Source organism: Monodelphis domestica, chromosome 4 (assembly GCF_027887165.1).
Source record: "Monodelphis domestica isolate mMonDom1 chromosome 4, mMonDom1.pri, whole genome shotgun sequence".
Lineage (NCBI taxonomy): Eukaryota > Metazoa > Chordata > Mammalia > Didelphimorphia > Didelphidae > Monodelphis > Monodelphis domestica.
The window spans coordinates 399,946,883-399,970,294 of NC_077230.1; the positions used below are offsets into that span (position 1 = coordinate 399,946,883).

A 23,412-nucleotide genomic window follows, 5' to 3' on the forward strand; every position below is an offset into this window, starting at 1 on the left:
TCCTTTAGAAGTTAGTCAAAATACAGACGGAGTCTTTTTCCCGTCTGAGTTCACAGGCCTCCTGCAATCTATCCACAGACCCTTAAAGGATCCTTCGGCCCGTATGAAGAACTTTGACCTAGAAAGGCACAATCGAGCATCTGTACCCAGGAGGCAGCGATGGGGCACATTTGGATAGAGCATCCGGTCTGGAGTCCAGTGTGTGACCCTGGGCAAGTCACTTAAGCCTGTTTGCCCAGCTCTTGCCCCAATTCTGTCTTAGAACCGATGCTGATGAAGGGAAACCTCAGACACTTCCTAGCTGTGTGACCCTGGGCAAGTCACTTAAGCCCGTTTGCCCAGCTCTTGCCCCAATTCTGTCTTAGAACCGATGCTGATGAAGGGAAACCTCAGACACTTCCTAGCTGTGTGACCCTGGGCAAGTCACTTAAGCCCGTTTGCCCAGCTCTCACCCCTCTTCTGTCTTAGAAGGGATGCTGATGAAGGAAAACCTTAGACACTTCCTAGCTGTGTGACCCTGGACAAGTCACTTAAGCCCGTTTGCCCAGCTCTCACCCCTCTTCTGTCTTAGAAGGGATGCTGATGAAGGGAAACCTCAGACACTTCCTAGATGTGTGACCCTGGGCAAGTCACTTAAGCCCGTTTGCCCAGCTCTCACCCCTCTTCTGTCTTAGAAGGGATGCTGATGAAGGGAAACCTCAGACACTTCCTAGCTGTGTGACCCTGGGCAAGTCACTTAAGCCCGTTTGCCCAGCTCTCACCCCTCTTCTGTCTTAGAACCGATGCTGATGAAGGGAAACCTCAGACACTTCCTAACTGTGTGACCCTGGACAAGTCACTTAAGCCCGTTTGCCCAGCTCTTGCCCCTCTTCTGTCTTAGAAGGGATGCTGATGAAGGGAAACCTCAGACACTTCCTAGCTGTGTGACCCTGGGCAAGTCACTTAACCTCCACTGCCCAGCTCTCGCCCCTCTTCTGTCTTAAAACCGATGCTGATGAAGGGAAAAGCCCACTAAAAAAATTAAAAACTCCATTCCACAGAGACAACCACCTGAATGCAAAGCAGCAGAAACTCGGACCCTGGATGAAGAAGGCGAGTCTTAGCGGTGTTACTAAAAACAAAAAAACCCCTATTCACCCAAAGCTCAACATCCTTCATCAAACATCACAGCAAAGCCCCATCCTACCATGTCCCCGAGAACTCGGTAACGGAACGTAAGTGCAGACAGACAGACAGACAGACAGACAGACAGAACTGTGGCCCGCCGTCGCTCAGACAGGACACTGACCCAAAGGAATGGAGGAAGGGCTTTCCTCGGGGGCCAGTCGGGAAAGGCAGAGGGGCCAAATGAGCTGCAAGAAGGGCTCTCAAACCAGAGGCGGGGGGAGAACTCCAGATTGTGGAGGAATCGAGCGAAACCCGCCATCCTCGTCCCCGGCATCCTTCCTGCGGCTGCAGGCGTCCCTGGCACGCTCTTAGGGAGCGGACTGACCCGAGCTTCCCTCTCCCCCCTTTTATTCAATTACACAAAGCCATCATTTTATCCACCTGGGCAATCATCCGGAAAACGCTCACTCTAGAAGAGCATTAGAAGGGAAGCAACTCGTCCCCGGACCATTTGGAGCTGAACTCCGTCTCCTGGAAGAGGAAAAGAATGAGAATAATCGGCGGGATAAATGTGGTAGCGGGCGGGCTGCTTCATTAGCTTACAATGCCCAGGCTTCGGTGTAATCGTTCTTTTCTATATTAAAAAAGGGATTACCGGCTGATGATCTTACTTAATGCGTACTTTTCACAGGTAAGCGAGAGCTGCAGCTCTCCTTTTCGGAAGGTACACGCTGTGCATTTTAATGGACGGTCTGATTAAGTTACAGCTACATTAGGAGACCCAGTGGCCATCGGCTTCTCTACCAGTGCCAATTTCAAGGGTAGATTTCAAAGCCACTGGGAGGTAGGCCAGTGCCCCAAAGGTCGATCCCGTCCATTAAGGACTCTTCCTGACAAGGTGCCTGGAGATAAAAAATAAAAAATAAAAAAATCAAGAAAAAATCAAGGAAAGAAGCATTTCGCATCCTTTTCCCCACACGATTTCTTTCAATAAATAAATAAAAATATACCCACAAATTTGCAAACACTCAATAACTTTTAGTTACAAATAGGAGTTGTTCGGGGCTGCTTAAGCAGGAATCAATTAGACTTGAGGCAGAGAGGTCCCTGGGAAGGAGTGGATGGTCCATTGGGCAGCTGGACCACCTTCCTCTTCCTGTTTATTCAATTGAGGGGAAAAAACGAATTTTTCTGCGTTTTCCATTCCCAGATGATTTCTCAATTTGGAGTGAATTGATCCAGAGAATGAAAATGTGCTTTCTTTCATCCACAAAGGGAGTGAGTGCTATTAAACCGGAGATGATCACTTCAATGCTCTCTGATGAATCCAGGTGTTGGAGACAATTCCACTCGATACTTTGACTCGGGTGATTTTCTTAAACCCTCATCAGCCAACATACAATTCTTCAAAGGCTCATTCATAACCCTGAAATGTAATCGGGTTTCTGTGACTGATTCTGTGGCATTCTGAGGGGATGATTGCTGGCTGCCTGCGTCACAGCCAGCTCTTCAACAGACAAGGATTGACATTAGTACTGAGCACTTTCTTTATTGGAGAGAAAATGAGCTGAAAATGCATTTCAATAGACTCTACAGCACAGTGAGTCCTTGGCATTTTGCTATCTCCCAAAGCCAAACTTTACATGCGTTGGTTTTAGCACCAAAAAGTCCAATTTTAATTAATTTATTTTTAAATTTTTTATAACTTTTTTTTAAACCCTTACCTTCCGTCTTGGAGTCAATGGGCAGAAGAGTGGTAAAGGCTAGGCAATGGGGGTCAAGTGACTTGCCTAGGGTCACACAGCTGGGAAGTGTCTGAGGCTAGATTTGAACCCAGGACCTCTCATCTCTAGGCCTGACTCTCAATCCACTGAGCCACCCAGCTGCCCCCCAATTTTATTTTTTTAATCCAACTAAACATATTTTATACACATTAACTTATATCAGTAATTTTCTTTATGTCTTATTTTTACATAACATTCATTTCTGGGAATATCTCCCTTCCCTCTATGAAACAGAACCCTCCTTTATAAGAAATGAAAAGTGAAGAAAAACATCTGATACAATGATTGTGTCTGAAACTGTATATAGCATTCTGCCCTAGTGGTCTTCCACCTCTTTGCCAAGAAGAGGGATGCATTTCATCATCTGCTCTCTAGGACCATTGATAGATGATAGAGTAAAAGATTTGGAGAAAGGAAGGCCAACTTTTTTTTTTAGCAGATGAAGAATGTTAAGTGACTTTTAGCTCGTGGCTGGGCTGAAATTTGAACCAAGACCCTTTCCTTGTCTCTAACTCCAGCACTACTTCCATTGTACTACCAATAGTTTATTGATTGGAGTTTAATTTCCTTTTATTAGTTTAGAAAATATTGATTTTTTTCCTACTCTTTTTTTTTAAACCCTTATTTTCTCTCTTAGTAACATCTCTAAGACAGAAGGACAAGGGCTAGGCAAACAGGACTAAGTGACTTGCCCAGGGTCACACAGCTAGGAGGTATCTGAGTCCAGATGTGAACTCAGTTCTTCTGACTCCAGGTCTGGTGCTCTATCCACTGTGCCACATTAGCTGGCTTCTTTTTCCAACTCTTTTAAGGTAGGATAAACTGATGGGCAGCTCGTGTGGTCTACTGGTATCCCAGTGAATTGGAGGAAGGGATCCAGGACACCTACCGAATCTCTTGGGGTGGCTTGATGGGAGGACCTAGAGAAAGTCACCCAGAAGCGGAAGACAATGATGGGCAACATCGATGGGTCCATCAGTGTCTTCTGATTCTGGGTGGCTCTCTCTAGTGAGAGGAAATGTCTGCATGGATGAGATGACAGACCCATTGGAGCATCTTAAAGCCGAGGATCAAATAAATAGCTATTTTCACACTGTAATTTCAGTCAATAGTTATTAACAGAATTGCTCATTGAATCAACTGCAGGACGTGGAGCAAATAGAAGTGCCTCTTTTTAATTACAGAATTTCTGGGTTGGAAGAGAGCACCGTAGCCAGCTAAAATCTACCCTGTGCCTGAAAATACATTTTCATTATAATGACCAACAAGGGCCCATCCATACCCCCTCCTACATGAGGCTTGTCTAGTTCCCTCCCCACCTGAAACTGTCGTTCGATCGTTTTTCAGTTATGCCTGACTCGGTGGCTCCATTTAGGCTCTTCTTGGCAAAGATACCGCAGCGGTTCAACATTTCTTTCTCCAGTTCGAGGAAACCAAGGTTGAGTGACTTGCCTGGGGGTCTCATAGCTAGTAAGTGTCTGAGGCTGGATTTGAACTTAGGTCTCCCTCCCTCCGTCCACTGGGTCAACTAGCTGCCTCTTTAGGCTGGAAGGTATTCCTAGGAGCTATGGCTCTCAGCTCCTAGATCCCACAAGCCAAACGGGAAAAGGATTGCGCAGATTCAAGGAGATGGCATGTCAATCCTTCTCTTCTCCTGTACTTATTATAAAGTCCGTGACCTTAAGGGCTATTAACGACCGCATGGTCCATTGACATCAAACAGCCGTCATAATGGCCTCCGGCGCAGCAAAATCTTCAGATGAGGAAGTTCTGAAGGTTAGCTGTCCTTTCAAGTAAGCATCTTCCACTGGTGCCCTGACCCAATTACTATTCTGCGAAACTTGCTGGGTATGGAAATGTGGGCGTTGTTAATGCTCTTCAGTCATATTATGACTTTATTCAGCTCAGTAAGTAATTAAGAAGAGTACAAGTTCAGCTCTGCTGAAACCAATGGAACGGAATGGTCAGCAGAGCCCAATTCTTTGAGTCTGCTCCCTTGGTATCCAGCAAAGTGGATCAAATGGCATTGCCCCCTCCCTTGGCCTTGGCCAGTTTTCCCACTATTCAACTTTACCGTCCACAAAGTGCTGTAATTCTGGATTACAAAGTCACTCGTTGCTAAAATTTGTCAACTCGAGCCCTCTGTATCCATTTAAAGCAGAAGATTCAAGGATTCAAGCTTAGCGTGCAGAATCGAATCAATTAATAGTTTGGAAATCACTTCATTTCTCTCAGCCTCAGTTTCCCTGTCTGTAAAAATGAAGATAATAACAGCATCTATCTCCCAGGGTTGTCATAAGGATCGAATGAGATATTTGTAAAGCACATCATAAGTCCTTAATAAAATCTTCCTTCCTTTTCTCCTCTTCCTTCTTCTTTCCTTCCTTCTTTCTCTTTCCTTCCTTCTCTTCTTCATCCTTTTCTTCCTCTCCTTTCTTCCATCTTTCTTTCCCTTCTTTCCTTCCTTCCTTCCCCCTCTTCTTTTCCTTTCTTCTGTGTGGCATGGAATTCTGGGGAGGGGGGCTCGTTCCCCTCATAAATCACTCTAATGAGCAGACAGGAGGCTTGATAAGATGCTGGCAGTGAAAAGCTGCTTTATTTGGAGAAAACAGTGGGCAGAAGGGAGGAGAAGGGAAGGAAAAGGGATTTTGCCTACACAAGTGGCTTGCTTGGGGCAAAAATGTCCTCTCTTCTTCCAGGTACAATCACAGACTTTTATAATAATCCTGACAAGATTCTCCTCTTCCCCTCTGTCCAATCCCACAGAAGGGGTGGGGTTGGGGGGGGGTTGTGATGTTCGCAGCCTTGAGTGTGTGATTTTCAACATTACATATCCCTAAAGACCCCCAAAGATCTAGAAAGCCTGTGACTATCATGGGGTTCCCAGGCTGGGACCATAATGATACTTTTGAAACTCAGTACTTTCCCTCCTTCAGCTTATCTTACAGTTTGGTTTTCTTCCCAGGGTACAGATAAACTCTTCTCAAGGTTTTTGAAAATAGGTCAGGAAAACTAAATGTTTCATGGGGTTGGGGGGCAGTTTCAGTCTAAAGAATTGTAACACTAAGGGGTCTTGAAAATTGGGGTTACAACAAGCCAAATACTACTCTGAGAATCACACACTGAATCTCATCCTACATCCTTCCTTCCTTTCTTCCTTCCTTCCTTTCCTCCCTTATTTCCTTTCCATTCCTCCCTTCTTTCCTTTCCATTCCTTCCTTCCTTCTTTCCTTTTCTTTCCTTCCTTCTTTCCTTCCTTCTTTCCTTCCTTCTTTCCTTCCTTCCTTCCTTCCTTCCTTCCTTCCTTCCTTCCTTCCTTCCTTCCTTCCTTCCTTCCTTCCTTCTTTCCTTCCTTCCTCCCTCCCTCCCTCCCTCCCTCCCTCCCTTCCTTCCTTCCTTCCTTCCTTCCTTCCTTCCTTCCTTCCTTCCTTCCTTCCTTCCTTCCTTCCTTCCTTCCTTCCTTCCTTCCTTCCTTCCTTCCTTCCTTCCTTCCTTCCTTCCTTCCTTCCTTCCCTAAAATTATCTTCTGTGAGGAAATGCTGCAGATAAACATGTCAAGAATGGGTCAGAGATCAAGGGAAAGATGGTGCTTGCCCTCTGGCTATAGCCTTGTATCCTTGCCTTTTCACTTGCCACCCAACTGGGGAGACAGAAGGTACCAAAAATCTCTTAATCATCCACTCCAAAGGCTTTTTCTCAGTCCAAATTCTTGACCTCTCTGAAGCCTGAAAGACAGCTGGCCACCCTCTCTTCTCTGCTCTTGGTTTTTTGGACATTCCGTTCATCCATGTCACACTCGGTGGCTCTGGGTGTCTTCCAGGTGTTCAGTCCTGAGTCTTTTCCCTTTATGATCATTACTAAATACTATATTGCTTGGCAATCTCCAGAGCTGTCATGGGTTCAGTGATCATGTCTATGTGGATGATTCTCAGATCTATATATCCAGATCAGTCAATAAATGCTTATTAAACACGTACTCTGTGCCAGGCACTGTGCTAAGTCTGGGGACATGACAAAGACACAAAGACCAAGGACAAACCCTGCCCTTGAGGAGCTGCCAATCTAATGGGAGAGACAACATATGCATAAACACACAATCGAGAGGATAGATTTGAAGTTATCCAGAGAAGGAAAGCACTAGCACTAAGGAGAATGAGGGAAGGCATCTTCTACACATCTCAAACTGGATAGCCATAGGCTCTTCATAACTCAGAACCTCTTTGTCTTTCTGGATGTGTAAAGTCAGGAAGACCTAGGTTCAAATTTGGCTTCAGACACTTACTAGCTGTGTGACCCTATGCAAGTCACTTAACCTCTACTTGCCTCAGTTTCCTTGTCTATAAAATGACAAAGGTGATAATAGCATCTACCTGCCAGGGTTGTTGTGAAGATCAAATGAGATACCATTTATAAAGCACTTTGCAAGCCCTAAAACACTATACATAAATGCTAGTTATTATTATTGTTATTACACTTTTCTCCTTTCCACCTGCTTTAGGTTTCCCCAGCTTCCTTCAAGATTCGGTCAAATGCCACCTTCTACGACAGGTCTTCCATCTTCCCTAATTTCTCCCTGCTCCTTCCCGATCAGGTTACCTTCCATCTTCTTTGTATACGTCATATGAATGTAGTTATTTCCATATTGTGTGTCCCCAATTAGAATGTAAACTCCTTGAAGGCAAAGAGTTGGGGCAGAGGAGTCCAAGATCAGGAAGAGGAGGAAGAGACCAAGCTAGAGGCAATTAGTTACTTGGGGGGAACCTTGCTTTTTTGTTTCAAAGAGCCACGGTCCCCTTGTAGGGATGCCAGATGTTTTAGAAGCCAAAACTCTGAGTGGAGGCAGGCTTTTTGCTGCTCTTTGATGAGAGTCTGTGCTTTTTTCCTAAAAGAGCTGAGAAGGGCAACTAAGTGGCTCACTGAATTAAAAGCCAGGTCCTGGGTTAAAATCGTGACCCTGGGCAAGTCACCTAACCTCTTACTGGTCTTCTGTCTTAGAACCAATATTCATTATCAATTCAATTTAATCAATCAATTTAATTCAAATTTAAATTCAAAATTCAGTCAATTTAATTCAAATTTAAATTCAAAATTCAATTCAATTTAATCAATGAAATCAATCCAATCAATTTTTAAAAAAGGTAAACATTGGTGGGGGGCTTGTAAGCCATGGTTTGGGGAGGCATAGACTCACAGAGTACCCTGAGATTGTTAGGGAATGCCTTCAGAACTCCACATAGGAAACAAGCAGACTGACAACCTTTGAGTATTTTCTACCCTATTAAAAGCAATATTCTAGAAAGTCAACTACAATGATTTGTAGGCGAGGCTTTAGTCTAGATTCTCCAATAACATGTCTGCTACTTTCAAAGAGAGGGAGACCTTCTTTGAAACAATAAACCACAACTTCCAAGTCCTACCGATCAGGTCTATTGTGTTAGGTGAAAGGATGGGGAGGAAAAACTGAAGAATAAAATATGTGGGTGTCTCGACCCTCCCACATGCATATATTTAAATATATATATATATATATAAATACATGTATGCATATGGATAGACATAGATACACACGTGTATGTAGGTATATATTATTTATATGTATATCTATATTATATAGAGATGGATTATTTTTATACCTAGTTTTGTGTTAATAACATCATCTTAATATTTTTTGTTGTTTTTCAGTCATTTTGACTCTTCAATAACCTCATTTAGGAATTTCTTATACTGGAATGGTTTGCCATTTCATTTTCTATCTCATTTTACAGATGAGGACACTGAGGCAAACAGGGTTAAAGTGGTATGCCCAGGATCACCGAGCTAGTAAATGTCTGAGGCTGGATTTGAATTTAGGTCTTCCTGACTTCAGACCTGGCACCACCTAGTTTGCTACTAAGACAGAAATATATGTCTAGCTTTCTTCAAAGTTCCAAAATGATTTTTGTGAGATAGTGTGGTAGAGGCATGGTTTCCCATAAGTTTATTCTCTATTTCAATAGGGAGCCTGTTTATAGTGGAACCTGTGATTTCACTGATACCTGGAATTCCCAAGAAGAAAACTCCCTCCCCCAAGGCAGATCTCTGCCCGAATAGTAACTTGTGGTATTTAGAGAGTTTCATGGAACACTGAAGGGCTCAGGGTCCAGGGTCACATAGAAAGTGTCAGAGGGGGGCAGCTGGGTAGCTCAGTGGATTGAGAGTCAGGCCTAGAGATGGGAGGTCCTAGGTTCAAATCTGACCTCAGACACTTCTCAGCTGTGTGACCCTGGGCAAGTCACTTGACCCCCATTGCCTAGCCCTTACCACTCTTCTGCCTTGGAGCCATATATATATATATTATTATTATTATATACATATATATATACACACATATATATAATATATATACATAGTATTGACTCCAAGATGGAAGGTAAGGGGAAAGAAAAAGAAAGAAAGAAAGAAAGAAAGAAAGAAAGAAAGAAAGAAAGAAAGAAAGAAAGAAAGAAAGAAAGAAAGAAAGAAAGAAAGAAAGAAAGAAAGAAAGAAAGAAAGAAAGAAAGAAAGAAAGAAAGAAAGAAAGAAAGAAAGAAAGAAAGAAAGAAAGAAAGAAAGAAAGAAAGAAAGAAAGAAAGAAAGAAAGAAAGTGTCAGAGGTAGGACTTAAACTTGAGTCTTCCTAACACTGAGGCCAGTTCTCTATTCACTACACCTGGCACCTTAAAGTAGGGTCTGTGGGTATTATTATTCCCAAGTTATAGATTAAGAAACTGAGGCTGTTATGCAATGACCCAGAACAATTCTGAGGGACTTATGAATAAGAAGCTATCCACATCCAGAGAAAGAACTGTGGGAGCGGAAACACAGAAGAAAAACAACTGCTTGATCACATGGGTCAATGGGGATATGATTGGGGATGACCCTAGTGCAAATAATAATAGGTCTTGATCAATGACACATGTAAAACCCAGTGGAATTGGGTATCAGCTACAGGAGGGGGTTGGGGTAGGGGAGGGAAAGAACATGAATCTTGTAACCAGGGGAAAATATTCTAAATTAAGTAATTAAACATTTTTTTAATTAAAAAGGGGGGGGGGAACTGGCTGTTCAAGGCTACTAAACTTATCTGGATCAGAATTTGAACTCAGCTCCCTTCCTGCGCTCTTCCCACGACCCCCACCAAAGACCATGTTACCAAACCACGTTCTTACAAACTGGACGGTGCCCTGTCCTGTAATGGAAAGTAAAAGGCTGCCTCAAATGGTCTTAGTATGCCAGGGAACTCCCAAGAACCCTTTGAAACATTCCATTTGGACCTGAAATTCACCGAAGGACCAGCAGTAGGTTCAGTCCATATGCTTTATTGGAAGAGAAACAAACAAGGGTTTACATCCTGGTGGGGGGGGGGAAGGGAGGGGGGGATGACAACATTCACAAGGAAGGGAAATCATTAATCATTGGCCCGTATTAATTACATTTGTGTTCCTGCTGCTCATTGGACCAGCGGCCCATCCCAGGAGGGGAAAGGGAGAGGGGGTGGGGAGGGGGACCTCAGCAGGAGGAGAACGTCTTCCAGAAGAAGTTCTTGCAGGGGATCTTATCCCGGGGGGGTACGTGGTGGGGAAGGGCCCTTTCTTCTCGCTTTGAGAACTCCATGTCCTCAGCCCCCACCAGAGGCACTTCCCCGCCGTGGGAAGTCCAGGCGTACAAAGAAGAGAGGAAGGTCAGGAAGTCGCTCTTCCTTCCGTCTGCCATTTCCTTCGGGGGCTTTGGAGAAGAAGCAGAAAGGCATTACTTGGTATTACAAGGAATTTTTATGTCAGCTAAACTCAGTGGAGGCTACCCGGGAGTAGCGGAGAGGCAGGGCATTTGGCACCTGTCCGCCCTGGAGGTTTCCTAACGTTTCCAAAGTTGCATTTTGTCTTCCCCTAAGAAGTGGGTCAGTTTTGCTGCCCCCGAGCAACTTCTAAGACTCTGAGCTGCTAATTGATGGTCTCTGTGGATAGTCTAAAATAAAAGAACCTCTTAGCTGTGTGACCCTGGGCAAGTCACTTAACCCCCATTGCCCAGCCCTTTACCGCTCTTCTTTCTACTTTGGAACCAATATACAGTATTGATTCTAAAACAGAAGGTAAGAGTTTTCAAATAACTAAATTAATTAAACCAACCAACAAATAAATAAACAACATTTAAAAAAAACCAAATAAATAAAAGAACCTCGACATGAAGAAAATCTGAGAAAATCCCAAAGAGGCTCTGGAATAAAAAAGCACAGGGGAGCCTGGTCCATCAGCTATTGAAAACAGGAGAAATAGTTAGGAGAAATGATATTTTGCCCTTTTAAATTGCTCCTTTGAGAATCAAAGGAGGGATTTACTTGTATCAAGAAAAGAAACAGTTTCAGTTAGATCATCTGAGGTCTGTGAACTTGGTTTTTTTTTTTAATTAGATAACTATTCCAATAGAATCCATTTCCCTGGTCCTCCTCTGTCTTTCAATTTTTGTAGGAAGCATTATTGTGAGGAGGACTCTTGGGTTTCAAGGGATCCAAGACATATCCGAAAGGTTAAGAACCGCAGGGAAGTTCTAGAGGAAAAGATTTCCCCAGCCCGTCCCTTATTGACAGTTTCTCTAATCGGGACCCAATATTGGAGATAAAGAGAAGGGAGAGAAAAGAGAATACTCTGGGATCACCCAAGATTGTTCTCTCATTTACTGAGCACAAAAACTCCCTTTGAATGGAAGCTTTAATCCCCACATTTTAATAAGTACTACGTTCAATGCTTGTCATGAATTCTGGGGATCTTAATAGACAAAAGAACATCCATAAAAGAGAGAGAAACGCTTCTAAGGGGTGAGTGTGAGGGAATCTTCAGCTGGAGAAAACCTCTCACTGAATAGAATGTAAAGAAAAGCTTCCTAACCCATAGAAATACCCCAAATTGGATGAGCTGGCTGGGAAGGCAGAGAGCTCTCCATCCCTGGAAGTGTGCAAGGATGAGCACCTGTAGGAAGGCTGGAGAAGGGCTTCTTGGTCAAGCCTGGGGGATCAGGTGTTTTCTGAGGACCCTTCCTACTCAGAGATTCTGTGACATTTTTCAAACTTCCACGGTCCCCACTGATTCTGATGTCTAAACATTCCGTTTGAGCCTTTTCTCCAGATTCCTTAGGAAAGCCGATTTGCTGCCAGGATGCTGAAATGATAAATGGGCGGCCTGAAGTACTGCGTGTGATTTTAGAGAAAAATCCATTTTTAATGGTCAAGTTTATGTACTCTCTCTTGGAACTTTTTCAAAAAGGAAAAATAGGGGGAAAATGAAAAATAAATCACCGTGTAAATTTTCCCATCCTCGGTGGGGAATTTAATGATGTCAGTTTCCACCAGAGAGGACATTTACTCTATAAATTAACATTTCCGAAGCCTGTGTGATTCCTACCCAGAGCCGATCGGCAGCCTGAGAAAAGGCTGGGCTCTTCTCCTGGAGCATTTCAGAGCCCCCCAGAGAGAAGTTTCAGCAGACGGGCGCTCTTCCTGGGGTTTTAGAAGAAGAGACTGACCCTGCACGTTTGCTCCATTTAAGGTTGGTTATCCCAGGAGCCCAGAGCCAGAAGGTCCTTCAGGTGCCATCTAACTCAGACCAAGCATCACATCCACAGCGCACCCAACAAGTGGTTGGGCATTCGGCTTTTGCTTAAAGACCTCCGGTTGACAGGGAGCTCACTACCCACAAGGCAGCTTATTTGACCTTTGAACAGTTCTCATCAGGAAGTTTCAGAATTGTTCAGAGGAAGAAGCTGCCTGGAGGATGTTCTGCAGATGCTACTCAAGCCTCTTTTAATCTTTGCCTCGGCTTCCATCACAGGCTGGGGGGCCACATTGGCTGGGCTATGCCAGGACCCTTCAGCAGGCAGGGACACCACTTCCTCGTGGTGTTGGGGACTAGGAAGGCTGGACACTGGGGTCTTGGCAGGACACAGGCAGAAGGGGTGGAGGAATGACCAACTTCTCCCACCTTCCAGGGGAAGAGCAGGCTTCTAGGGCCAAGTGTAAGAAGGCACAGAGTTTGGGGTGGTAGACCTAGACAGTACTTCAGAAACCCTCTAGAATCTGGATCAGCCCCTCTGCCTTTACAGATGAGGAAACTGAGGCCTGGGGAGGTGTGACCATTTACTTACATACTCAGGGATGGAGAGGCTGCTGAGATCACAGTTTGGGCCAAATAGAACCAAAGGAATTAAGAGTGGAAAATGTGTGTGTGTGTGTGTGTGTGTGTGTGTGTGTGTGTGAAAGACACAGGGAAGAGGGTTTCGCATCTGCCTTCACTTACCTGACTGTCTTTCAAGGCAAAGCTGTCCTCCAAGGGAAGGGATGCTGTGGCCACAGCCCAGGAGACCAGGAGGAGGAAGCAAAGTGGCAGTGAGCGATGCATCTTCTTGCTTCTCATGCTGCTGCTGCTGTTGCTGCTGCTGTTACTCCTGCTGCCACCTCTGACTTGATTCAACTGCTCTAAAATCTGTCTCTGCTTTTGATGGAAGGGTGTGTGTGTGTGTGTGTGTGTGTGTGTGTGTGTGTGTGTGTGTGTGTGTGTGTGTGTTACTGTAAGCTCAGCCTCCAGCTGGTTTGTTTTCTTGTCATTTTTCTCTTCCAAACACTCCCACCCCCTTTTTCTTGCTCAAGGAGTGACGCAGGAGAGAGGGAGAAATTAGGGGCCCCCAAATGCTTCTCTGGTTTAGGTTGAACCCACGGTTTAAAATCTGCAGGAGAAGCTGCCTCCTTCCCTTGCTCTGGGTTTTCTAATGGGGGAGTTGATTTGGTACATTGAGTTCCTGACCCCCCAATACCTACTAGTATGCTCTTTAGCCTCACCCCCAAAAGTGCCTCCCTTCTGTAGAGCCCCATCCATCTCCATCTGTCTTTATCTTGTAGGACCCTTTGTTGCTGTTATTTTTTCAGTCCTGTCTGACTCTTGGTGACCCCATTTTGGATTTTTCTTGGAAGATCCTGAAGTGGTTTGCCATTTCCTTCTTCAGCTCAGTTTACAGATGAAGAAACTGAGGCAAATAGGGTTAAGTGACTTGCTCAGGGGTCACACAGCTAATCCATGCCATTTCCTTCTCCGGCTCATTTTACAGATAAAGAAACTGAGGCAAACAGGGTTGAGTGACTTGCTCAGGGGTCACACAGTTAATCTTGGCATGGTTTGCCATTTCCTTCTCCAGCTCATTTTACAGATAAAGAAATTGAGGCAAACAGGGTTGAGTGACTTGCCCGGGGACACATAGCTAGGAACTGTCTAAGACCAGATTTGAACTCATGAAGACGAGTCTTCCAGATTCCAAACCCAGTGTTACGTCCCTTGTGCCACCTAGCTGCCTGTAGCTAGTGTGTATGTTGTCTCCTCCATGAGAATGGAAGCTCCTTGAGGGAAGGGACTATTTCCTATATTTTTCTTGGCTTTCCATTCCCCTCTCCCTTCACTCTCCAGCAATACAGTACCTAGCACCTGGCTTGTGAATTGTTTTGTTTTGCTTTGTTGTTTGTTTTTAAACAAAACTATTTCCTCATCTGTTCCTTCAGTCACTGGAACAGGAAAGCTTGGATCCAAAATAATGTGGGCTTAGTGTAAATAAGCTCAGCTTTGAGTTAGAGCCTCAGAATTCAAAGATAAAGGCTGAGGAGGCAGCTGGGTAACTCAGTGGATTGAGAGTCAGTCTCAGTGGATGAGAGGCCCTGGGTTCAAATCTGACCTCAGACACTTCCTAGCTATGTGACCCTGGTCAAGTCACTTCACCCCCATTGCCTAGCCCTTTACTGATCTACTATCTTGGAACCAATACACAATATTGATTATAAGATGAAAGGTGAGGGTTTAAAAAAAAAAAGAGAAGTCCAAGGCAGAACTTTGGGGGCCACAGATAGGATGGAAATAGAGGACTGAATTTCAAGTGGGCAAGACCTGCGTGGTTCTCCTCTTACTCCTGAAACTAGCTTTGTGGAAATGGACGGAATCATTTCCTCTCTGAGCCTCAGTTTATTCATCTGTAAAATGGGAATAACACCTCTATAATAACCTTCTCACAGGTTGTCGGGAAGCTGAAACGAGATACTGCCTATGAAGGTGTGTAATTAGAAAATCTTCTACCCTTGGACTTCCTCTCCCAGCATCCCTTTCCCTTTCGTCTTCACGTTTTCGTTTGTTACATGTGTATAGTTGGATGCTTTTCCCTGCCCTCTCTCTCTGGGTGAGCTCTCTCCATTTCTCTAGACTTTTATTTTCCTTTTGCTTCAAGATATTAACAAATCTTATTCAATATAATACTTGGAGTATTTGGGATATTAATTTTTAATCTACATAAAGGACTTTGTCTACTCGAAAGCCTTCCATCGACGTCAAAGATGATCATTATCGGTATTATTATTAACAGAAGCAAGGCTGGCTGATGAAGGATACGGAGGAAGAGCAATCGAAGAACTAGGAAGAGAACGGGGAGGACACATACAGTGTCCTATGAGAGACCTTGAGAAAGCCACCTCCTCCCTGGGACTCAGTTTACCCATCTGTAAAATAAATGCATCAGCCTGGCTGATGACTTGTAGCTCTGCCATGTGGGGTAGATACGGAGAGGATGGGGAAAGAGGGGTTCAAGGGGCAAATAAGGATGCATTCAAGGAGGATGAGGCTTGGGAAAAGAGCCACTGCCGGGATGAGCCATTAAGACGTTGTTAGTGACCTTGGGAGAGGAGTTTCAGCGATGGCAATTCTTTGTCATGGACGTGCCGGATGGGGCAAGGCTGGCTCCGTTGGGGGTGTCCCAGAAGGGTCTCCCAGGAAGGGAGGAGGCTCAGAGAAATGGCGCTGTCTGACTTTGAGGGACCCTTCTGAAAGCTGTAGGATTTTATGGTTCTGCAAAGTGAAGAATCTTCCCCCAATTAACCTTTTTAGTAAATCTGGATTTTAATAGATCAGGCTTGTTCCGTCCCAGCAGCTCCCCTTCTGTAGGGAGAATAAAAGCCTCTTTGCCGGAGCTCCAGTTAATGTGGGTAATTAAAAGCTAGCAGGGCTGATTTATGGAAAGCCTCTTCAGCAATTGCCGTAATTAGGAAAACGATAGATATGTATTATTTTAAGGGTATTTTATTGATGCCTTTTGTCCTTATATCATCGCTTATTTCTGCCTCCCCCCCTCCCCTGTCCCAGGCTGAACCCTTCTTTGAGACAAAGAAAAATAATGTGCGAAAATGTTCAATTCAGAGACAGCAACTGAAGATGTCTGCAGTGTTCCGTCCAAGTAGTCTCCCACTTCTCAGCTGTGAAGGAGATACGGATGTGTTCAACGCTCATTACACTGGACAAGCTGTGTGAAACCGGGCCATCATTATTCAAAAATGTCTGCTTTAAAAAGTAACAAATCAGGGGGCAGCTGGGTGGCTCAGTGGATGGAGAGCCAGGGCTAGAGACAGGAGGTCCTGGGTTCAAATCTGACCTCAGACACTTCCCAGCTGTGTGACCCTGGGCAAGTCACTTAATCCCCATTGCCTAGCCCTGACCGTACTTCTGCTGCCTTGGATCCAATACACAGTATTGATTCTAAGACAAGAAAAGAGTTTAAAAAAATGTTTTTTTTTAAGCTGGGCATGATAGTGCATGCCTGAAATCCCTGCTTCTGGGGAGGATGAGTCTGGGGGATCAATTGAGCTTGGGAGTTCTGAGCTTCGGAGGGCTGGCCCAGTCCAGTGACCACACTAAGTCTGGTACCAATTTGGGGAGTCTAAGGGGTTAACTGAGTCAGCTCAGAAATGGAGAAGGTCAAAGCTTCCACCTTGGTCAATTTTGGAATCTGGCCTGTGAATGGCCAATGCATTTGCAGCCTGGGTGAGATGGGGGGCTCAGTCTTTGAAAAAAAGGCATTGGTTTTTAATATAGTTGATTCTTTGGAATAAATTGTCCGTGTCCTTTGATCCAGATTATCTCTAGGGAGGTTCAAGGCAGTCTAAGATCCAACATGTACCAAAAAATCCCTAGTGACCCTTCACATAGTAGCAAAGAACTGGAAACAAAATGGGAGCCAATTGATTGGAGCATGGCTGAAGAAAGTGGACAGATAGATGGAGTGTTATTGTTTGGTTTAGAGATCTCTCTCTCTGTCTCTCTCCCTCTCTCTCCTTCTCTCTATCTGTCTCTGTCTGTCTCTCTCTCTCTGTCTCTCTCCCTCTCTCCTTCTCTCTCTCTGTCTCTGTCTGTCTCTCTCTATCTGTCTCTGTCTGTATCTCTGTCTCTCTCCTCTCTCTCTGTCTCTCTCTCTCTGTCTCTTTCCCTCTCTCCTTCTCTATCTCTGTCTCTCTGTCTGTCTCTATCTCTGTCTCTCTCCTTCTCTCTCTCTGTCTCTCTGTCTCTCTCTTTCTCTCCCTCCCCCCCTCTGTCTCCCTCTCTCCCTCCCTCCCTCTCTCTGTCTCCTCTCTTTCTCTCTCCCTCTCTCTCCTTTCACTCCCTTCCTCTCTCTCTTCCTCTCCCCCTCTCTCTTTCCCTCTCTTTCTCCCTCTCTCCCTCCCTTCCTCTTTCTTTCCCTCTCTCCCTCTCCTTCCTCTTTCTCCCTCTCTCCCTCCCTCCCTCCTTCTCTCTGTCTCTTTCTCTCTCTTTTTTCCTCTTTCTCCCTCTCTCCCTCCCTCCTTCTCTCTGTCTCTGTCTCTTTCTCTCTCTTTTTTCCTCTTTCTCCCTCCCTCCTTCCCTCTCTCCCCACTCCCCATTTTTATGTTCAGTTCCCTCCCAACCCATTTGAGAAGGCAAGAAAGCAGACTGGGCTGGGGCTCTCTCCATACCATCACAGTGGCCTCTCACTCAGTAACTCCAACAATATCAATGAAAGGGTCTCGCTAACAGGAAGATGGAATATCAGAAAGGGTTCGAGGAAAACAGATAGTGAAACATCTCTCCCTCCTTTGAATAGCAAGATGGGGACCTCCCGGGGCTGAATGGTGCATACACCATCAGAGGAAGTCGTCTGGAGTAACTTTTTCCCTTTTTATTATAGTAAAATAGGGTTTGATTTGGAAATGGAAGGAAGTATTTTTCTAGAAACAACTGTGAGAGAAAAGCAAAGGGGATCCATAAAACTTCCTTTAAAATAACTTCAATGCAAAGACTACCCCTTAAAGCGGAGCCGGGTCCGGCTCTAGGAGGACTCTGCAAGAGTCAGGCTATCTGGCAGGAGCCCTTTTCTGGGCCGGCCTTACCTTGGCTTTGTTCCTTCTGAAGAATGCAGCGGGCCCATTCAGAACTATAGTGGAACTCAGAGGGATTCCAAAGAGCCCAAGATGGAAACTGAGTGATTTAGAGGAGGAAGTTGGGTTGGGCAGCTGGGCCTTTGCCCCTGGGCAAATTAGGAGTTCTGGTATTTGAGGAAGCATCAGCAGCACCTTCTCAAAAGCGCGTCTCATCACTGTAGGTGAGCTTGCCTTCCTACTTGCTTCAGGGAAAATTTCTCCTGATATGGTAAGGTCAGAAGACCTGGGATCAGATCCCAAATGTGCCACTGACAACTTGTGCAGGGCAGTGGGGCTGTTAGGTGGCACCATATTGCATAAAGTACAGAACCTGGAGTCAGAAAGATCTGAGTTCAAATCTAGCCTCAGACATGTATTAGCTATGTGACCCTGGCCAAGTCACTTCACTCTGCCTCAGTTTTCTCATCTATCAAATGAGCTGGAGAAGGAAATGGCCAACCATTCCTGTATCTCTGCCCAGAAATTCCCATAAGGAGCGATGAAGTATAGAATACAGTTGAAAAGACTGAACAACACTTGGGCAGATCTTTTAAGATCTATAAGCCTCAGTTTCTCCATCTGTTAAAAAACCAATAAACACTTATCCAAGTGCTGTGGTTCCTTTTTTTTTTTAACCTTACCTTCCATCTTGGAATCAATACTGTGTATTGGTTCCAAGGCAGAAGAGCAGTAAGGAATAGGCAATGGGGGTCAAGTGACTTACCCCGGGTCACACAGCTGGGAAGTGTCTGAGGCCAGATTTGAACCTAGGACCTCCTGTCTCTAGGCCTGGCTCTCAATCTATTGAGCTACCCAGCTGCGCCCCAGGTGCTGTGGTTCCTGAAGATGTTTAGACATCATTAGGTGCCTTCCATCTCTAAAATTCAATGATTGAAATCTTGGAGAAATCAGTTTGAAGAAAACTTGTCCAAAATGGAAACACGAAGTGGAATAAGCAGAGAAAAGAGAAGTTGGGATTCCAGCAAAGTTGTGAAAACCAACTGTGAAAGATTGTCAAATTATTCTTCAGTATGAAGATCCCAGCCTCCTAGACAGAGCTAGAAGGGACTTTGGAAGTCATCTTCTAGGTCCAATCCCCTCACTCTGCTGAGGAGGAAACTGAGCCTCAGGTCACACAAATAGGGACCGAGTCACACTGGAATCCAACCTTCTTTCCTTTGTACCTCACTGTGAATACCAATGGAAATGCCCATATAAAGACAGTGGAATCAAAAAACAAGACTGACATAGGCTGCTCATATTGCATCACGCTCTTACTGTCTGCAATGATGTATTTTTTAATATACTTTTTTGTTTTGTTTTGTTTTTAATTGAAAAAAATTAATTAATTTAGAATATCTTTCCATGGTTACATGAATCATGTTCTTTCCCTCCCCTTCTCCCAACCCCCTCCTGTAGCCAATAAGCAATTCCACTGGGTTTTACATGTATCATTGATCAAGACCTATATCCACATTGTTGATATTTGCACCAGGGTGATTGTTTAGAGTCTACATCCCTAATCCTATCCCCATTGACCCATGTGAACAAGCAGTTGTTTTTCTTCTGCATTTCCACTCCCACAGTTCTTCCTCTGGATGTGGACAGCATCTTTCTCATGAGTCCCTCAGAATTGTCCTGGATCATTGCATTGCTACTAGTAGAGAAGTCTGTTACATTCGATTGTGCCACAATGTAACCATCTCTGTGTACAATGTTCTCTTGGTTCTGCTCTTCTCACTCTGTATCAATTCCTGGAGGTTGTTCCAGTTCACATGGAATCCCTCCAGGTCATTATTCCTTTGAGCATAATAGTATTCCATCACCAACATACACCACAATTTGTTCAGCCATTCTCCAACTGAAGGGCATCCCCTCATTTTCCAATTTTTTGCCAGCACAAAGGGTGCAGCTATGAGTATTTTTTTATATTTTAAAAAAAGTTTTATCTTTATTTTATTTTAATAACAAATTTCCACATGTTTTCCAAAGTTATAGGGTTCACGTTGTCTCCTCCCCTCTCTCAGAGAGGACAAGCAATTCAATCTGGGTTATTATAAAATATCACGCAAAACATTTCCCCATATTATTCATTTTTGTAATTGAATAATCATATCATCTTAAACCCAAATAAACAAATGATAAATCATCTGCTTTCATCTGTACTCTGACTCCCATAGTTCTTCCTCTGGAGGTGGAGAGCCTTCTTTGTCATAGGTCCTCAGAACTGTCCTGGATCATTGCATTGTTGATAGCAGCAAAGTCTATTTCCACAATATTGCAGTTACTGTGTACACTGTTCTCCAGTTCTGCTTATTTCACTCTGCATCAGTCCATGTTGGTCTTCCCAGTTCTTTCTGAAATTATCCTGCTCATCACGCAATGATGTATTTCTTAAAAACCTGTACCTTCTTTCTATCTTGGTCTCAGTTCTAAGGCAGAAGAAGGTTAAGGACGAGGCAATCGGGGTTAAGTGACTTGCCCTGGATCAAACAGCTAGGAAGTGTCTGAGGCCCCCTTTGAACCCAGATCTTCCCTCTCCTGGTGTGGCTCTCTATCCACTGTGCCAACTCTCTCATTTTTTCCCTAAAAAAGGAAGAAGGCTGTCTCTGGGAGAGGCGTGATGCAGGCGACCAGGACTCCAGCTGTGAATGGGGTTTTCCAGCCACACGAGGCCAGCCCACAAGGAGTTGGTGCCCCTCAGATCTGAACGATGTCCCGTGCCCTTGAAGTGACCACACCTCTCTGACTCAACAAACCGCTCTGGCCAGACACGTTCTCCTTTGGAGCGGAGAGGAGAGAGACCACATCACCGCGAGCTGGTGCCATCTGTTTGCTAGGAGTCTTTCCTCCCAGGAAGTCAGCAAACTGATTTTTATAGAAGTTTTGGTGACTGATGGGCATCTCGTTTCATTGTGATCCCACTAGAACTGGCTTGGGTCAGGCCTGGCCCACAACCAATCTCAACAGGCTAAAATCTTGGGTTGAATCTATTAAGATGGCATTCAATAGGGATAAAGGTAAAGTTTTACACTTGGGTTTGAAAAACCAGTTTGACAAGTTCCAGGAACAGCTGGACAAAGAAAGAAGTCTATAGAAGGAATTGGGAGATTTCAGGGTGATGAAGCAGGTCTATGTGACTCAACCCTGAGTTATGACAATGAGAAAAAGAATGAGATTTTTGGCTGCCCCAAACCAGGGTGGGGACCATCCTGCTGGATTCTGACCCCATCTGACCCACGTGGAGTAGTCAGTGTTCAGCTCTAGGAACCAGCTGTTATTTGTTTATTTTTGAAGTTTGATTATCCCCGTTTTATTTTATCTTTTTATTATCTTTCATTTTGTCCATTACCTGTAAATAGTAAATTTCCACATAAGTTTTCCCAAGTTATATGGTCCAAATTGTCTCCTCCCTCCCTTCCCTCCCCGTTCCTGGTGCTGAGTTATAAATGTATTATCACACAAAACATATTTCCATATTGTTCATTTCCATAAGTGGGTAATCTTATAAAACCCAAACCCTGAAATATAAACCCAAACATGTATTTTTTAAACCCTCACCTTCCATCTTAGAATCAACACTGTGTGTTGGTTCCAAGGCAGAAGAACAGTAAGGGCTAGGCAATGGGGGTGAAGTGACTTACCCAGGGTCACACAGCTAGGAAGTGTCTGAGGCCAGATTTGAACCCAGGACCTCCAAGGCCTGGCTCTCATTCCACTAAGCCACCTACCTGTCCCCCCTTCAATGTTGTCTCTACTTTTTTCATCAATACCCCAAATACAAGAAGGGTCTGTGATTTCATCAGTAGGAAGAACTCTCAACATGGGAATTGCCTCCATCAATGCCTAGGGCATCCCAGCTACAACATAATAGGGAAATTAAATGGTCTAGGCCCACGGAGATTAAATGACTTGTCCAGGGACCCACAGCATTGGTGGCAGGAAGAGATGAGGGCTGCACCAGGGTGCGGACAGGTCAGAGGAGAGAAGGGGCCGGCCTCAAGCGATGCTGCAAAGGCAAGATCCACAGGCTTGGCAATGGCTTGAATATTGGGGGTGGGAGATAGGAAGGGACTGAGGATGCCTCCAGGCCCTCTAGAGTGAGAGGAACTGTCAGAGGCTGGGAGGGAAAGAATCCCACTGGACCTCCAGAGGGAGATGACTAAGGGAGCAGAGGTCCAGAGAGCTGGATAGAGAGAGGACCAGCAGCCTAGCCATGGCACGTGAATCATGGGAGCTGGTGGCATCGCCAAGCAAGAGAAGAAGGTCCAGCCGGGGCAGAGCATCCCTGGGTGAGGGGCTAGCAAAGGAGGCCGAGAGACTAGGCAGGCAGACAGTACCAGAAGGGAGCAGTGTCAACACTTCGAGAAGGGAGGATCAAGGGGAAAGGGGGGATAAACAGTGTCGGAGGCTAAAGAGAGGTTGGGGAGAATAAACTTGGAGGAAAGGCCAATGGGTTTGCCAATGAAGACATCATTGTAACTTTGGAGAGAGCCGTTTTAGCAGATTGATGGGGTCAGAAGCCAGACAGTAGAGAATAGGCAGCAAATAGAGATCGCCTGGGAATCGGCTCTCTGTTGCCCAGCCATAGTGATAGATGAGACAAATGGCAGTTAGGAACTTTGTATTTACTCCATGTGAAAAATACTGCCGAGCATCACCTATAAATATATCCATAAATGAAATTTCTATTTCGTTTCTCTTTAAAATTTCATTAAATTTCAATTTCATTAAAAATGAAATTTCCAAAAACCATGTTATAGCCTAACACCCTTGCTGACTGAGTTTAGCTATATTGAGGAGGACCCTCTCAAAGGAGAAAACCTTCCTTCTTTTTTAAAAAAAAGAATGTTTTATTAACACGTTACCATTGAACTTCAATACGACCAAGTAAACCTGCTTGGTGAGTATTCATTTAATTTCTTTCTTTCTTTTTTAATCTATTATCAACATAAAGTTTCGATCCTATGACAGGAAGAGAGACAAGGGATTGGCATTTAGGATTAAGTCATTTGTTCCTCGATTACAAAAGTGAATAAAATGGAAATGGGTTCTGAGTGATAATACATGTATAACCCAGTGGAATGGCTTGTCAACTCCAGGAGGGGGGAGGGAAGAGGGGAGGGAGAGAACAAGAATCATGTAGCCATGGAAAAATATTTTATTTTAAAGGATTAAGTCATCTGCCCACAGCTAGGAAGTGTTTGAGGCCATGTTTGAACCCAGGTCTTCCCAACTCCAGCATGGCACTCTTATCCCGTGTGTCACCTAGCTTCCCCTTAAT

At 44.5% G+C, this 23,412-nt stretch overlaps 1 protein-coding gene across 1 annotated transcript; it reads right to left on the reverse strand.

Annotated features, from left to right (window-relative positions):
- Positions 1 to 10,211: 10,211 nt before the first annotated feature.
- Positions 10,212 to 13,501, reverse strand: CORT (cortistatin). The gene is made up of 2 exons (XM_007491587.2): positions 13,195 to 13,501; positions 10,212 to 10,633 (listed from the first exon to the last, which is right to left on the reverse strand). The coding sequence occupies exons 1-2, from the start codon at positions 13,309 to 13,311 to the stop codon at positions 10,418 to 10,420; spliced, it is 333 nt and encodes a 110-aa protein (XP_007491649.1). The 5' UTR covers positions 13,312 to 13,501; the 3' UTR covers positions 10,212 to 10,417.
- Positions 13,502 to 23,412: the final 9,911 nt, after the last annotated feature.